The sequence below is a fragment of the Leguminivora glycinivorella genome, unplaced genomic scaffold (assembly GCF_023078275.1).
Source record: "Leguminivora glycinivorella isolate SPB_JAAS2020 unplaced genomic scaffold, LegGlyc_1.1 Scaffold3, whole genome shotgun sequence".
Taxonomy (NCBI): Eukaryota; Metazoa; Arthropoda; class Insecta; order Lepidoptera; family Tortricidae; genus Leguminivora; species Leguminivora glycinivorella.
Genome location: NW_025952828.1, coordinates 1779282 through 1797775, shown reverse-complemented (window position 1 = coordinate 1797775; position 18494 = coordinate 1779282). Strand labels below are relative to the sequence as shown.

The 18494-nt window shown below is 38.9% G+C and overlaps 1 protein-coding gene across 1 annotated transcript in view; it reads right to left on the bottom strand.

Moving 5' to 3' along the window:
* Window positions 1-18494, bottom strand: part of LOC125242024 (cell wall integrity and stress response component 3-like) — a 47865-nt gene that overhangs the window by 4085 nt on the left and 25286 nt on the right. The window contains exons 4-5 of the mRNA XM_048150728.1: window positions 1393-1504; window positions 24-144 (exon numbers count right to left, since the gene is read on the bottom strand). Of these exons, the coding sequence (XP_048006685.1) occupies window positions 24-144; window positions 1393-1504 (233 nt within the window). The remainder of the gene's footprint in view (window positions 1-23; window positions 145-1392; window positions 1505-18494) is intronic.

Here is an 18494-nt window from a genome sequence, read left to right as displayed (position 1 = left end):
GAAATACATTAGTGGCAACCCACCTCTCACCTTGCCATCCACCCTGGCATCGACATTCTCCTGTGACCGCCGAACAGGTGCCTTGTTCTGTGCATCTTTTGCATTCGTTCACGCAATTAGGTCCCCATTTGTTTTTTGGACACTCTGAAATATTTCGGGATTATAATTTTCGTCGACTGTAACTAACAAAGAATATGCACCTATAATTTATTCCGGTATTAATACTTTTTCAATATCTTCATCCCATAATATCTTATTGTCTTCAGATACTATATTTTCGATCAATTTTTTGTGTAATTGTAATAGTGTAATGAAAAATTATAATAAAGTTGAGACTAATTTAGTGGTTTGAGCTGTTAATGAAGATATTATGGATATTAGACTTTGATGACAAATAGAGGTTTCAACTGTTAATAAATACATTAGATTTTTATAGCCTATGATTAAGTTATTGGTTAAGAACTTAAGAGTAAGTGGTTAGTAATATTAATAGTTATTTATTGATGAATGAAATCTACTATTTGATTGTATGTCTATGATAAGGAAACATTTAATGTTGCTATAATAATAACAGCTATAAACTTTCAAGTTGAAATTAAGCATAGTTACGATCTTATTGCTATAAGTAGGTAAGTAAGCCGGACGGGCGAACAATAAGAATCTGGCACATCCTTTTCTTTACGTTCAGATAATTTGTTAATTAGTTATGTTAAGTACATCCTATTTCGATAACTTCTGATGATGAATTTTTCCGATAACTAATTAATTGTTTATCAGAATATCGTTAAAACATTACATAGGACATCTCAGCAAAATAAATCAGAAATTAACATTTTCTCAAACATGCAATGAAATATTGTCTTTACGTTCCTTAAAATGGGCTGGGAAGTATCGCTTTTTGGGCGCAACAACTCGAGAGGACTGTAAAGAGATTTCATATTATTTTTTAGGCCTAGGCCTGCAAAGTAACTTTTTTTTATAAAATATTGTCCTTTAGAGCATTTTTTTTTATTTCATTGTATGTTTGAGAAAAGCACTATACATGCCTCGGCGTGAAAACGGATTCCCGGCCTCGTATCCCTATCCGGTATATACCCACTTGGCCGGAAATCCTCATTTTCCCGGCCTCTGATGTAATGTACTATTGATAGATGCAGAAAACAGGCGATTCAATGATATTACTGGTAATCTTTTGTTTAAAAAAATACTAATAGCAAAACAATTCTGTTATCCCTAGCAGCTCAAAAGGTTGCCATGGCAACGTAAATAAAGGCGGTCTACTCTCAAAGCATCAGATTGTGCGTTTTCAATCGCGATGTACATAACACCAACGATTGTCACTTTGACTAGGCCGGTAGGTTGCCATGGCAACGTAAACAAAACCCGGTCTACCCTCAGAGCATCCGCTGCCGGTCCTCCCTGCCGGACAGATGGACACACAGGATACATCCTTCATTTTGTATCCGGGACAGCATACTGCCACCTCTGCTGTTCGCTCCTCCGTCTGAAAAAGGAATAACAACAGTGTGAATAAGGTAGTAAGGTTTTGTTTGGAATGAATCGCAGCTTCGCTCCCATTAAATTTGAAAATTGCGGAGTGCTCCATTCAAAATTCCACCCCCCATTTTAGAGAAGTAGGGTTGGAAAGAAACAAAAAGTAGCCTCCATCTTTTCAATTATCTCCACTTAAATAATCACGTCAATTGCTCGCTCCGTTTTACCGTGACAGACAGACAAACAAATAGCCACATACACTTTCCCATTTATAATATATCCGGATACTGTAATACGAGTATAGCAGGATATCCAGTACCTAATTGTCACATAGCCAACGTAATTATGTATGAAAGTGACTGGATTCCAAGATTCCAAAGGTCAAACGTGATCCCATAGCAAACCTCATTGTGTTAAAAACACACCGCTTCGTGATTATGAAGTAATGTTATGAGTGATCTAGATTCACTCAAGGATGGCGAATCGAATCGACCTTATAGGCTAAGAGCTGACGTTGGGAAAAGGTAAACAATTTACGTAGCACCGAAACCTACTTGACGACCGGTCTGGGGCCCATTTCTCGAAGCTACAAGTTACAATTTAAAAGTGGTTACCAATGTGTAATGTGATAAGTTGAAAGGAGACTTGAGAGACCGCTTGTAACTAGTAACTTTCAGTTTTGAGAAATGGGCCACTGGCCTAGCAGGTAGTAACCTAGCCGCGGTCCTGTGTTCGAATCCCGGTAAGGGCATTTATTTGTGTGATGAGTACGTACATTTATATTTGTTCCTGAATCATGGATGTTTTCTATGCATATAAGTATTTGTTTATCGTTGTCTGAGTACCCACAACACAAGTCTTCTGTAGCTTACCGAGGGACTCAGTCAATTTGTGCAAGAAATCCTGTAATATTTATATATTTTTTTACTATAAATGTGTCGCTTAACTTCAAACTCGGGTAAATAAATCCATTCTGTTTTAAGATTAAAAATAATCTGAAAAAGAATCAACCTTTTAGCAAAATGGATGTACCCGTTTGAAGTTAAGCGACACAAATGGGCTTTACTCTTGGCCACATACTAGCCAAATGCAAAGACGTGGCCTACGATGGAGTGAGCTCGCCCAGAAGATGCCTGTATCTATTTATATACGATAGTTTCTCATATCATATTACATTAAACGTTTTCTGGTCTGCTACTTCAATTTCTACCGATGAACAGCGGCGAGACACGTATCTAAATTATTTATATGTTTGTGGGACTAGCTCTCTGCCTATTAGATTCATATTCAAGTAATCATCCCACTGAGCATGAAACTTACAATAACTTGCAGTAAGTTTACATACCTCACATTTGTAAGTTTAGAATGTAAGGTCGGAGAAATATGACAACAACATTCAACTTATTGGTAATTTGAAACTTTCAGAAAATTAGTAGTGCTATATTATTGTAACATGACAAATGAAAACTAATATTATAATATTGCAAGGATGTTTTGATTACAAGTTATTTAAATGTTCATTTATTACATTGCTGCAACAAGGTATTAGCTATATTACATATGCAACGTTACAGCAACATTAACTTTTAAACATCAAGTTTTCAATGTTACTTCAATGTATAAACTTAAAGTTTCCCAAATGTTCAAAATCAATATTACTGCAACTGACCACTTGAAATATTGGTTTTATGCAGTTGCTGCAATATCACTAATTAAGATTTACTTCAATAAAACCTTTTGATATAACCGGTATATTTTTTTTGTAACATTACAGATAATTATAAATACAATGTCACAGCAATTGCTTTTTTTAAAGAATTCATTTCTCAATGTTGCACCAATTTGTAATATTTACGTTTATTGAACATTTAACATCAACATTACAGTCATTGACCGTTTTAAATATACGTTTGATAATTTTGCTGCGATATCACAAAATTAGCACTCTTTCAATGAGTCTATTTATAAGGGCATAACATTACGGTAAATTATAAACAGTGTAAATGTTTAAGCTAGATTTTTTTACATTGTTTTTCTACTCCTCTTTTGGTTCATCCTATTCTTTAGGTGCGGTCTGGCTAGACGGCGGACGCAGATCTGGACAATGAATATACACTTAACTGTGCAAATTATCGGTCGACGGTCGCAGACGTGGCCTTGAGCGCATGGACGTCCGATCGAAATCTGGCTCGCTGGATGTTTTGGTCAGCCGAAGCCACGTCCCGAAGACCGTGCACACTGATCGGTCGCGGTCGCGGTCGCTCGACGGCGGACGTCCGCGTAGTATGTTCCTAGCTGTAATAGTTTTCTGTTCTGAGATTAAAGCTAGGAACATACTACGCGGACGTCCGTCGTCGCGCGACCGTGGACGCGGATCTGGATAATGAATATACACTTAACCGTGCAAACTATCGGTCGAAGGTCGTGGACGTGGCCTTGAGCGCATGGACGTTCGATCGAAATCGGGCTCGCTGGATGTTTTCATCAGCCGAAGCCACGGCGTGATACTCTGCAGCCGTACCACCTCGCTTTATTGTGCTCAGATTACCATGGTGGAATGTACCTCTGACGTACCTCTTGTACCTCGTCGGAAATTAAATGTACTGTACATGTAGTTTACCAGAAATATGGGTTTAAAAGGGTCCGACTGGGGAGTACTACTCCCCAACTTGAAGTTAGGTTCTGTAGACCCTGATGAATAGGTCAGATGGAAAAGGCGGTATTCCTAGGCATGGCACACATAGTGTACCCTTGTTTCGCCGATAAACTTTTCATCGACAACAAATCATCGAAAATTTAGTTCGAGTAATTTTGTTTCAACTACTATTTATTTGAAATTTTCTTAGGTATTATAAATACTATTCCAGTATTCAACTAATATTTCGTCATCACCCAGCAGCAGATGGTTGCTCAAGACAGAATGGCGTGAAAGAATCTTGTGGGGGCTCTGCACCTCTGGGGTATCCTTAGGATAGGCAACATAATATATGACTACTACTTTACTTTAATTCCCTCTTCTAAATATTTTATATGTACAAATAAAGGCCTTCTAACACATGTCCCTCATTGACTAAGTTATTTATGATTCAAAAATTAAAGAAAAAGAGAAAACCGAGACAAGATTCATGGTTAAATACAGCATTATCAAGTTGTTGGTGAAAGCCAACTATATTGCGACATGTCCTTATTCTCATAAGTAACAATAACAACCAACCTGTCTGGCCTAGTCGGTAATACTCTTTATAATACTGTGTCGGTAGTAACTTAGACTGCTAAGCCACAGTCCTGGGTTTGAATCCTGGTAAGGGCATTTATTTGTGTGATAAGCACAGATATTTGTTCCTGAGTCTTGGATGTCTTCCAAGTGTATAAGAGTTGTATATAAGTACCTACACTACAACACAAGCCTTCTTGAGCTTATCATGGGACTCAGTGAGTCTGAGTAAGAATGTCCTATATTTATTTTTTTAGATCTGGCTGTCCCCGACTTGTGCAATAAGGTTGAAAATAAGGTTGCTTTTAATGATATTGAAAGCCATTTAATCATAAAGTAGTCAGTATATTTAGAACTTTTAAAAGAGATGTTAGAGATGCAATCCTTTATACAAATAAAACTAAAATATATTTAATAAAATATTTAGAATTTATATAGATCCTGTGGTTGAACAATGATGGTACTGAATTTGAAGTCTTCTGTTTGTGATGGTTCTACCTGATTATTACAAATATACTCTTGCCAGGGGAGGCTCACTCAACTTTTCTTTCATACATTCCGGCAGCCGCAAGTCCTGGCTTAGAGTTTGATGACCGTCTCCCTGCACAATAGAACTCAAAGTTGCATGCAGTCCGTTGACAGGTTGATGACAGTGCAGAGCCTTCTGTACTTGTACTTTTATAATTATGTGCTCTTGCTTCTGTCTCAGAATAACTTGCTTCCTTCAAATGATGGGAGGATCCACTGCAAAATAGAAAAGGTAGATTAACTAACAATAAATAATTATTATATTATTAGACCTGTGGCCCGTCTTTCGAGAAACGGGCCCCTGGTATTTAGCAATATAAACAATTCATACTAAAAGAAAGAATATGGTTTATACTTACATAAGGTTTTCTTTGGTGGACAAACAGGTGTTTCTTTAGCTTTCCAGAATGGTGAATTTACCAATACTGAAACAAGTCTTCTTCTTGTTCTTTGATTCTTTCCACTTCATGTAGGGCTAGGGTCGGCTATCCTAATTCTACGGCGCCAGGACGCTCTGTTCTGGGTTGTCGGGTCGGGCAGGTTTTCCTCTCAGGACATCAAAGAGAATTTATAGGCCGGCAACAGACAGTCATAAAAATGCATAATCTTAGAAAAGATTTGTATGCAAACTGACAATTCAAACTGACACTGACAGATCTGTATAATCACTACATTTTGAGTTACGTTTTGATCCACATAAAATTTCATAATATATTTTAAAAATTATTTTTGTGTCATTAATAATTGTTGTAGAAAGAATATACATTTAAAGTGAATCGATACTAAATACAATGTGATGGTAAAATATGCACTTTAAATACTTTTTAACATTCTAGAGTGTAAAATCTGAAAATGAGTTATATGGTTTCACATATTCCGTCAATCGAAACGAAACGTCAAGGAGTTTTTGTTATGCTGACAGCACTGTAACGTAATTATAGCACGACCAGTGTTGTCAGTTCAGAGATTTTTCTCCGATTTGCGGAGAATTTGAGCCTCTGGCGGAGATCAGATACAATCGGAGAATTTCGGAGATTATGAAACTACTCATAGTGTTGTGTTCCTGTCGGTGAGTAAGGCTGCCAGAGCTCAACGAGGGTGCGGTGTGCTGATGACGGGAGGACTTACGGAACTAACTTGTTCCGTTTATTGTCCTTTGAGTCGTCGGCAACCCGAACCCTCCTTAGAACTTGTACACTCCTTTTTACTGTGTAGGTACTTAACACAGCAAAAGGGAATGTACAAGTTTCTAATGGGGTGGCAACGCGCATGTGACACTGATTGAGTTGCAGGCGTCCATAGGTTACGGTGACCGCTTTACATCAGGCGGGCCGTATACTTGTTTGCCACCGACGTAGTATAAAAAAAAAAAAAAAATATGAAAAGGTCTCTAATTTTTTGAACTTAAACCGCTCGGTAAACCTGAATGCATGAATTAAAGATATCAAAATATTCTCAATGTTCTGTACATTTCTGATATAAAAGCGTTAAGTAATTAAAAGTATTAATTCACTATAAACATTTTTTTTTGTTTAAAGACGGTCAACCAAATCTCGGCAGTAAAAAAGCCGGCAAATTAGAAAAATGTATCCTAAACATTGAAGTTGGATGAACGGAATCATCGAGGAGCCATAACACTTAACATTGACCGTCTCGAAAGCCTGCTGGCGTCCACCGTCTGAAAAATTCATAATCTGAATTTGGATTTGTATGACAGATCTAGTGCACAAATTTCCATACAATTCGCAACTTTCCGTGTTATTTTTTAATATTATGTTTTTTTTTTCAGATCGATCTGACAGATTGCGAATAATCTGAATTTTCATTGCACTCGATCTGATTTCATTTTTTTTATACTACGTCTGTGGCAAACAAGCATACGGTCCGCCTGATGGAAAGTGGTTACCGTAACCTATGGATGCCTGCAACTCAAAGAGTGTCACATGCGCGTTGCCACCCCATTAGAAACTTGTACACTCCCCTTTGCTGTGTTAAGTATAAGTACACAGCAAAAAGGAGTGCACAAGTTCAAAGGAGGGTTTGGGTTGCCAACGACTCAAAGGACAATAGACGGAACAAATTATTTCCTTAAGTCCTCCCGTCGTCAGCACCCCGCACCCTCGTTGAGCTCTGGGAGCCTTACTCACCGGCAGGAACACAACACTATGAGTAGGGTCTAGTGCTATTTGGCTGCGGTCTTCTGTAAGGCGGAGGTACTTCCCCAGTTGGGCTCTGCTCTAGATTCGAGCGAGACGATATCCGTGTGCCCTACCACAGAAAGCGGAATATCATTCGCTATGCCCTACCTCCTAGCGATAATATTATGATTTTTTAAGATTATGAAATGAAGACTGTATGCATAACTGACAGTTCAAACGTACACTGACAGATTTGTCAGTGTCAGCATACAAATCTTTTTTCAGATTATGATTTTTTCAGACTGTCTCTTTCAGACTCTGTTGCCGTTCTTAGTGCCCTTAGTGGATGCCAGGCTTAAGGCGGAATCGAACTGTGTCGAATCGAGTTCTCATATGCGATTCGACGCGTCGCTGATGGACGCTGTTTAATAAGAAATGCAGATGAGAGATCGCTCACGAAGCAACGCAACTTTTCATACAAATACGTAAGTTGCCGAGCAACTTCGACGACCGTGGGCGAGCTGCGCACCCTTAACAGATATGTTGTAAATAAAAATAAAAACTAGTTTTTTAAAGGTGCGCGGGGCCCGAGGGCCCCGCGGTGTTCTTTTGTGCTTTGCTTTATTGTTTTTTGCTTTGCTTTATGTTTTTTTGCTTTGCTTGTTTGATTTATTGCTTTGCTTGTTTGCTTTTTTGCTTTAGCCTTTGCGTGCTTGGGAGCACTCTCTGCCCGCAGCTCGGCCTACGGCCTCGCGTGCTTGGGAGCCTGTCAGACACGCTCCAGGCCTTCGGCCCTCCGCGTAGTTATAGTGGGCGTTGTAGGGAAGTTGGAGCTTAAACACGACCCAATAGTAAAAGTGTCTTCAGCCTGCGGCCTCCGGCCCGTCGTTTCGCTTCTCTAAGCCGGTCCGCCAGAGAGCCGATCAGGGACGCTCCGGGCCTTCGGCCCTACGCGGAGCTCGACCTTCGGCCTTCGCTGGGTTTCGTTTCGAAGCTCCTCGTCGGGCCTTCGGCCCGCCGCGTCGCTTTTTAGACACTTTGATTATCGTTCTGCTTGGGAGCACAGTCGGTACGCAGCTCGGCCTGCGGCCTTCGCGTGCTTGGGAGCACTCTGCCCGCAGCTCGGCCTGCGGCCTTCGCGTGCTTGGAAGCCTCTCAGGCACGCTCCGGCCTTCGGCCCTCCGCGTAGTTACTTGTGAGAGTTGTAGGTAAGTTGGAGCTTAAACACGACCCAATAGTAAAAGTGTCTTGAGAAGCTCACGACGGGCCTGCGGCCTGCGGCCTCCGGCCCGTCGTTTCGCTTCTCTAAGACACTTTTACTATTGGGTCGTGTTTAAACTCCAACTTCCCGGTCCGCCGGCGAGCCGGTCAGGGACGCTCCGGGCCTTCGGCCCTACGCGGAGCTCGGCCTTCGGCCTTCGCTGGGTTTCGAAGCTCCGCGTCGGGCCTTTGGCCCGCCGCTTCGCTTATTTAGATACTTTTTGTTATTGTTTTCTTGGGAGCACAGTCTGCACGCAGCTCGGCCTGCGGCCTTCGCGTACTTGGGAGCCTGTCAGACACGCTCCGGCCTTCGGCCCTCCGCGTAGTTACTGTGGGGATTGTAAGATTTGTAGGGAAGTTGGACCTCCGGCCCGCCGCGCCGCTTTTTAGACACCTTTACTTATATTTTCTTGCTTGAGTTGCTTGGGAGCACTGTCTGTACGCAGCTCGGAACTTGGACCGGAGCAATGACCGTCGGGCTGTAGAACGCTCCCTCAGGCTGGTAGGGAAATTTGACTTTGTCCCCTCTCGCCGTCGTTTTTGACTTTTCCAAAAATTTTTTTTTCTCATTTCTATTTTTGGCCCCCGTTGTTACCAAGTCCCAAACTTGAACGCGCTCGGACAGAAAATAAAAAAAAAAAATTCAAAGTCGGCCATTTTGAAATTTTGTAAATGCCATTCGATGGACCTCAGATAATTGTACAACATTAGTTCAAGCACATTTAACCTTTTTTATACCGTTACGGAGCTATGGGGATTTAAAAAAAAAACCTCCATACAAACTGGTAGGGAAATTTGACTTTGTCCCCTCTCGCCACCGTTTTTGACTTTTCCAAATTTTTTTTTTCTCAATTCTATTTTTGGCCCCCGTTTTTACCACGTGCCAAATTTGAACGCGCTCGGACCGAAAATAAAAATAAAAAATTTCAAAGTCGGCCATTTTGAAATTTTATAAATGCCATTCGATGGACCTCAGATAAGTGTACAACATTAGTTCAAGAACTTTTAACCTTTTCCCTACCGTTACGGAGCTATGGGGATTAAAAAAAAAAGACCTCCATACAAATTTCAATTGGCCTTCAAAGGGCGCCATTTTGAATTTTTCAAAATTTTCTTTTTGTATACTAATCTTAGGGCAGCTGTCCACCCGTGTGCAAAATTTCAGCGCGCTCGGACCATTTTGAAATTAAAAAAAAAAAGTCGGCCATTTTGTTTTTTTTTAATGCCATTCGATGGACCTCGGGTGACTGTATAACATTTGTTTGAGCACTTTTCACTTTTTTGTACCGTTACGGAGCTATAGAAATTAAAAGAAAAACCTGCATTCAAATTTCAATTGGCCCTCAAAGGCCGCCATTTTGAATTTTTCAAAATTTTCTTTTTGAATACTAATTTTGGGGCGACCTTCCACCCGTGTGCCAAATCTCAGCGCGCTAGGACCATTTTGAAATTTTTCAAAAAAAAAAAGTCGGCCATTTTGAATTTTTTTTAATGCAACTTTTTTATACTCGGATACCTGTATGACATTTGGTCGAGCACCCCCCGGCTATCTCTTACGGTTTAAAAGTTGCCATACAAAATAAAAGTGGCCAGTTTTCCCACATTTGAGCATTTTTCAATTTTTTTTTATTTCATTCGAATCACGGCCGCTTGGAGATTCTATGACCAAAATTTGAGCTCTCTACGACAAACTTGAAAAATCGTCAAAAAAAAAGTCGGCCATTTTGAAAAAAAAAATGGCGGCGTCAAAAACTGCCCAGGGTTCTCTATGACATTTGGTCGAACACTCCCCGGCTAACTCCAGCCGTTTGGCCAGGCCGTCCAACATTTTTTTACCAGAAACTACAAAAAACGAATAGCAATTAAAATAATTGTATTATGTATAGAGGACACAGTTCAGATAAGAAAGCACATCAAATATTTTATATTTTATGTTGTGTAGGTAAATTACATATTTAATGATATTGAGATTCATATTATCTGTTTCTTCTGTGACAATTTGATATGTTTTCTCTGAAGAAGAACGACGTATTATTAAGCAATAATATAATTTATTGAAATTAATTTCCATAGAGTACCTAGTCTGTTCATATTCTTTGATGAATACTTTTGCATGTTAAATTGTATCTTGTTATTTAATGCATGTTAGTTATAAGATGTAATGTTTTGAAAAGAAGTTGCCCGCCGAGTTTCTTGCCGGTCCCATAGTGGATACCCCCCTCCCAACTGAGGGGGGACTGAAATCTTCTCGAGGCTGAGGCGTAGGGTTAGAGCCGGCGTAGCTTTATTTGACGTTCATATGCGCATTGTAATATGCCTACTTGAAAAATAAATATTTCATTTTCATTTTCATTTTCATTTACCCGGAACCGGTAGACCGACGGTCTGATCTATCCGGGGTCGCAGGACCAACCTCTATACGACAACACCAAACACTGCCACCTGCAAAAACTCCCTCTGCCCATTTTTTGAAAAATGTCAGTCGGGTTGTAGCTTTATATTATATAGAAATTCAGCTCTGTAGGTGACGCATTCATAGCACAGGCACTAGTTTTCATGTAAAACCAATTAAACTTGAACTCATTATTTTTATGACTTAGATACTACAGTGACAGCTTAAAAAAACTACTTGCTAGAAATCTGCCTATTCAGCTGCACGTATTAATTAAGGCACACCACGCCACAGTGTGGAAAAAAAAGGTTTTTATGCAACCTTTTTTTTGTATGCAACCTGTCAGTTCAATCTGAAAATTCTGTCAGTATGAGCTGACAGGTTGGATGCAAATCTTTTTTAAGATTATGAATTTCTCAGACTGTCTATGGCGTGCCTAAGACTAGGGAATGCAATAACCGACCAAATTTCATAACCGGTTACAATTTTTTATTATGTGAAGAATAACATTTGTACCCATAGGAACTTGAAAATATTATAGAGAATAGAGAATTTATTTGCATACCTCATTGATTCTGTACACCCATGGGCCCACATACATATGTACATACATGGACCCTGATACGGGTGTAGCAAAGTGTAAATGTGTCACTTATTAATATAAATATCTGGGTGACCGAGCTTCGCTCGGTTCTGTATCGTATCATTGACATGTGTCGCCATCTAGTTCAAACAGCCTTAACAACACAACTACTCCACACGAGATTGCGCGCGTTTCGCCACTAAAACTCAAATAGTGTATTTTTCTATTCATTTTAGCCTTGACCTGTGTCGCCATCTAGTGTTTGCAATAAATAGTACTTACATCGACCGAAAGAATTCTGTCTTAACAGTACAACTACTGCACATGAGATGGCGCGCGAAGAAAAACGCATGAAAACTCGAAAATTCGCGTTTTCCGGGACCTAAGGATAAGTTAGACCGATTTTTCACCCCCAAAAACCCCCACATAACAAATTTCAGCGAAATCGTTAGAGCGGTTTCCGAGATCGTCAGTATAAATAAATATACAAGAATTGCTCGTTTAAAAGTATAAGATTGTATTATATTCCATGTACGGGCAGAAAGTTTCAATTTCTAACTAAATGTAATGTACTCGTATAGCCTTCCCATCAGTTGCTCATACCAAGCGGCAAGCGCCCCAGTCTTATAAGATGTGCTTGAATTTGATATAATTATTATTGTTGCACAGCTCAGCACATAATATGTGCAGTGCAGTGCATTCCAACTTTCATTATCATTTAATATGTTATCTTTTATTCGAGATACCGTTAGTACAAACTCCGTGTTAAAAAAATTGAATAAATATGAAAAAATTAAAAGTATCAAAACTATTTGTCAGTTATTTCTTAATTGCATTGCATGCATATTTTACGTAAATGAATACTTCTTTAAATATACTTACTAATAAATGAGACTAATTACTAGGAAATCAAATCAAAATAGGCAATTTCGTATTAAATACCACACAAATAAATGAAATAAATACCTCGTTCTCAAAGTATTGCTTTTATACAATTTTGTAAGGATTGTAGCGAAAACGAAAAAGTAGTGGTAAAACATTTAAGTTGGTAACCCTGACGCCCCTTGTGACGCCACGAACAGCCGCACGCACACCAGTCCGCCATCTTTCTTACCTTTTTGATTGTTGACTTCATGACTTGTAAATTTTGTAATTAGTTTTTGCCGACGTCCACCGTGCCGTTTTTTAAGTAATTTTTGGTATTTTACAAATTGTGTTACTTTAGTGGACACGTGGAGACATGGACGCTGACTGTTGGAAGAATTCGTCAATTCAGACTGGCGCAAAGAGCTATCAGGGCGCGATGCCAGGAATTTCATTGCGAGACAGAATTCGAAATGAGGATATTCGCCAACGCAATAAAGTTACCGACATTGCAAAAAGGATTAACTCAAGTGGGAATGGACCGGCTATATTTTTCGCAGAGATGACGATCAATGGGGTCGCCTAGTATTGCTGTGGAGACCTAGCCTGGGTGGCCGATGTGGCGGGAAACCACGAGCAGATGGTCGGATGACATCAAAAAAGGGCAGGGCCCACCTGGCACAGAACCGTAACATATAGAACGGAGTGGAAACCCACGGAATGCAGACCAGGATTATATAGTAAGTATTTTGTTTCTTAAGTTTTGTATGGATTCTTTGAATGAAATGAGTTCCATCGAGTTAACTGCACTTTGCGTTAGGCGTCCATGTGTTTTATTCTTAGTGCCAGGCAGGCAAGCATGGGATGGCCTAATGTTTTATCATTTATCACACGACCATGCTTGCCTGCCAGTTCTGGTTATTTATTGATTTAGGTCGAGTTTGTTTGTTTGGTTTAGTTTTTAGTTATTTAAAAAATAAAATGCCCTAGGTATGCTGATCTAGGCCTAATCAAGCCAGCAGCAGCGGGACATGTTGCCCACTCTAACGTTATCCTGTTAATTAGATTATATGAGATAGATTAGATAGAATAAATTTTATGGTATGAGGAGAAAACCATTCAAATCTAATTGAAACTAACTACTTCTACTTGTGTAAATATATTAATGATGCTGATTTATTCAACTAATTTTATATTTTCAGCTTTAGGTATGAGTTTGTTACTTTTGCTCATAATAACATGGAGTATGTCACAGCTGCTCCACGGGCTGCATTGAGGGGCAACAGGAGCGAAAATGTTAAAATGGAAAGGAGCTCCCCTTTCAATTAGGGAATCTTAGGTAATATACTATTGTTCTTTATTTGCATACCATATAATTTTTACAATATGTACATATTTGGACCCTGAAAAGGGTATAGCAAAAATCTCTTACTAGTTTGTGTTATTAACTAGATTTATAGTATAAAAATTGAGGTTCCACTCTCAACTGTTTCCTCCTCTAAAACTTAATCAATCAGGATGAAATTTGAGGATTTGAATAATAATGAAATAATCTGTGTCGTACCGTTTGGTTTTTTTGGCTAATTGTTGACCCATTTTGACTATCCTACGACAGTCCGACACATATATAAATGATAATAAATATAATAATCTGTGTTGAAAAAACCAGGGAGGAAATAGTCGAGAGCTTTTGTATGGAGAATTAACCCCTGCTGTAGTAAATCGCCCGTTTCTGCTGAAGTAATTATGGATTGAATAACACTGACTCTCTTTTCTCTTTTTAGGATATGCTAAGGCAAACAGAAGGAGGCAAGGAACGGGACTGCATCAATTGCTGTCTGGAACCAATCTTGTGGGATGACTTCTGGACAGGGAAAAACAATTTCATCATCTACCCTAATACTGACGAATGTTCTAAAACGTAAGTACTTATGAACCCTTCATAAAGGGCAATGTCCATCTTTTATTACAAGCTTTTATTCAACTTGCCTTGTTAGTGTGTTAGTGTTAGTTTGGGTCAAAACGTAGAAGCTAAATTTGACCCACTTCCCGGTTTTCGATTGAGCTGAAATTTTGCATGCATATGTAAATCATGTGACAATGCAATATTATGGTATCATGGCGCTGATCTGATGATGGAGCAGAAAGGTGGTCATAGGAACTTTGTTATGAAACGTCGTATCCCCATTGAGTAAAAGGGGTTTTTAGAAACATCTCGGAGAGCAGTAGACAACTGTTGAAAGAAAGGTACAGTCGGCGATAAAAAAGCTTGTGCCAAAAATGATGTTTTTGCAAAAGACTTATTCATATGCGTTTAGTACAAATTGATTTAAAATAATATATCTAAAGGTTTCCTAACATTTTATAAATTTTACAGGTGCTGTAAGGCAGACATTTCCAAATGTAACGGAGGAAAGTTTCGAGACATGTAATGGTTTCAACACGCTGCTGAGACCCAACTCAAGAGACGTCAGTTTGTACTGTTTAGTCCATTCTCTATTGGGCATGCTTGTATTGAGAGGTATATATATTGGAGTATAGACATGATGTTTGGTATGAGTATTATATACATCCTTTTGAGTCAAATAGGACCGGTAGCCACTTTGAACTCCGTGTCCGAAAGGGTCAAAGTATGGAGCTCCCGGTACTCAGAAAAAAAAATTCTGGCCTATTTTGAACTTTCGAGTCAAGTTTGGTGTCATTTTTAAACAGTTCGCTTCGTTTTTAAATTGAAGAAGATTAAAAATCACAGTAATATTATAAAGGCAAAAGTTTGTGAGCATACCGTGTTTGTTACTTCCTCACGCCACGCCCAAGTGCCTTAACAAATATTATTTATAAAATTAAGTATGGAGGAAGTACGATATACCCTAAGTTAACACGTCGCTTCTTCTTGATCGTGGGTAACACTCGGGGCGCAGTATAATGATTATTAAAAATCTTTATGCTGTCCCCTATGCTGCGATGGCGATCGTTGCAGTACTTTCAATATTTTTTTTACATCAAATATTAGAATCATCAAAGATTACTAATAAAATAGGCTTTTTAGAAATATTTTTAAAAATCATGATTAGTATAAAAATACGGAAATATGAGGATTTGTTTGCATTTCGTGGCTACTAAAAATTCATTATTAATAAATATTGTGCTATATTTTGCTATGGAACCCTAAAAAAGTAGTTACATAAAAATGACACTAAAATTGACTCAAAGCTCAAACTAATCGGCCAGAATTTTTTTCTGAGCAGCAGGAGCTCCATACTTTGAACCCCTCTCCCCCCTTCGGACACGGAGTTCAAAGTGGCTACCGGTCTTGTTTGACTCGGGAGGACGTGTATAATACCCATGTAGATGTAGATGTAGTGTAGGGACGCCTGGCCGGATACAGGCGGGCTGTCGATCGCTGGTGCGTTCATTCAGCCCAATTCCCTGGAGTTGGAGCTGCAGGTTACTGTCCCGGCTGCCCTCCCACACTTCTCTCCTCAAATCTTCTTGTTTTCCTGCAGAACATAATACCCATACTAAACGCCAATGCTCTACTCAAAAATTCACTTTTTCCCAATAGAGAACGGACTGTGTTAGACAGTGCATGTTGTTACACGGTACATTTTTCTAGAAGACCAAATTTATAAGTTCCTTAGTTATTCTATTTTTAACTAAATAAGTTCTTGTACTATAAGCAGTAATCGGAATAGGCAGAGTAGATATATTTATTTTTAAACGAAATGACTTCCTTGCGATAGTATTTTTTCAGTACAGATGGTATTTTTTTTACGCACTAGTGCGAGAAGTGGTTCATTATACGCCAGGTCGAAACTTCGGAGGCTCATCTGTACTGAAAAACGTCGTACGATACACGTGCGAAAAGGAAATTCGTAACTCGTGTCGATTTAAAGATTTTTATCGCTACTCGTTTCGAACTTCCTTTTTTACGCACTTGTATCGTAATGTACTATTTTTCCATATTGGAATCTTTCGCTTGCTCGAGTATCAATATTGGCACGTGCAGTTAAACAATAACTTTGCCCCCTTGTAAAACAATTAACTATTTTTTCAGTACAGATGGTGGTTTTTTTACGCACTAGTGCGAGAAGTGGTTCATTATATGCCAGGTCGAAACTTCGGACTCCGAAGTTTCGTTCGAGGCTCATCTGTACTGAAAAACGTCGTAAGATACAAGTGCGAAAAGGAAATTCGTAACTCGTGTCGATTTAAAACACTCCCTTCGGTCGTGTTTTAATTTATCGCCACTCGTTTCGATCTTCCTTTTTTACGCACTTGTATCATAATATACTATTTTAACAGCCTATATTGTGTCCCACAGCTGGGCAAAGGCCTCCCCTAGCACACTCAACGAAGCCTACCTCATCGGAATTAATTCGTGTATAAGCGAATTTTGGTATAATTGTAGGGAATGGTGTCTAAATCCACATTCTCAAAGTACTCGGGGGTTTGGATGGAGATAACGGGTAGAGGGGGGTGGAAAAAGTCCCTTTTTTTAGTTTTTCGTGAATACTTCTTAAACTGTGCCACGTAGCAAAAAATGTTTCAAGACACAAGTAATCTTCAGAAAATTCTCTACAAAAAAAATATGTTCACTTTTTATCTGGGATCATGAAATATGGAGAGGAAAAGATGGACAGAGAAGATTTTTTTTTATAATGCAAGTGTGATGAAAAACATTGTGCGTAACTCGGGAAGTATGAATATTACTAACTCGACTCTTTAAATCGCTCCAGCAAGCCAACTTACTCTCGTTAGTACAATGTACTATTATTGTCCGTCTTTTCCCCTCCATACCACCATTACCACCCCGACCTAAGAGTACTTTGAGTATGTGAATTAAGACACCATTCTCTACAACTATGCCAAAATTCGCTTATACACGAATTATTTCCCCCGACAGGCAGTTAAAAGTTGGGCGTGCTACCCTGTTTTCCGCCACTCGTCATGGTTTTTAAATTTCTTTAATTAACTATTTATCTGTTAAAAAGTTAGTGGACATTAGTTTAACAACGTTTTTTTTAATATTTTATTTTCGAGTTAGGTCAGTTTGCAGTGTATTTTGACCTATTTAGAACTATATTAATTACGGTAGGTTCCCGGGACGTTAGTTACGCAAAAAAAAATGTCGTAAGGAAGTCTACTTTTTATATGTTCTACCAAGTGTAGGTAAATGTACTCTGCCTATTCCGATCACTGACTATAAAGCTTATTAAAACTCCATCGAGACTAGACTTCAATCATTTTTAAGAATTAACTTAATTGCGATTATAATAGAGTTTATACTAATAACATTCACCAGGATAATGTGTCATATTTTTATCAAAATGTGCGTGTGTACTGACAATAGTTATTTGTTATACAAGGGGGCAAAGTTGTATTTTAACGCCGAGTGTGGAATTGAAAAACGAGCAAGTGAAAGGATTCTATAGTTGAACCACGAGCGAAGCGAGTGGTTCGAGAATAGAATCCTGAACTTGTGAGTTTTTTAACACACGAGAAGTAAAATACATTTGCACCCGAGTGTAACACAAAACTTTTCCCCTCGCTATAGCGAGGAAACTACAACGCAAAAAATGCGTTTATCACTGCTTCCAGTAGTTCCACAGGTGGTAAATCATCTTTATTACTAGATTCACCTACTTTTATCAATTTTAAAGCAGTTAATTTGACTTTATTCAAGGTGAAATTACTTTACCCACTAGTAGATAAAATGCGTTTTTACCCGCTGGTATTAAAGGACAAAACACGTGTTTCCGAGCTAGTGAGGGGAAAAAATCTTTTTCAGTACAGATGGTGTTTTTATACGCACTAGTGCGAGGTCGAAACTTCGGATGGCCATCTGTACTGAAAAACGTCGCACGATACACGTGCCAAAAGGAAATTCGTAGCTCGTGTCGATTTAAAATACTCCCTTCGGTCGTGTTTTAATTTATCGCCACTCGTTTCGTACTTCCTTTTTTACGCACTTGTATCGTAATGTACTATTCTGCGTGTGTTATTTTCTCACCCCCGTGA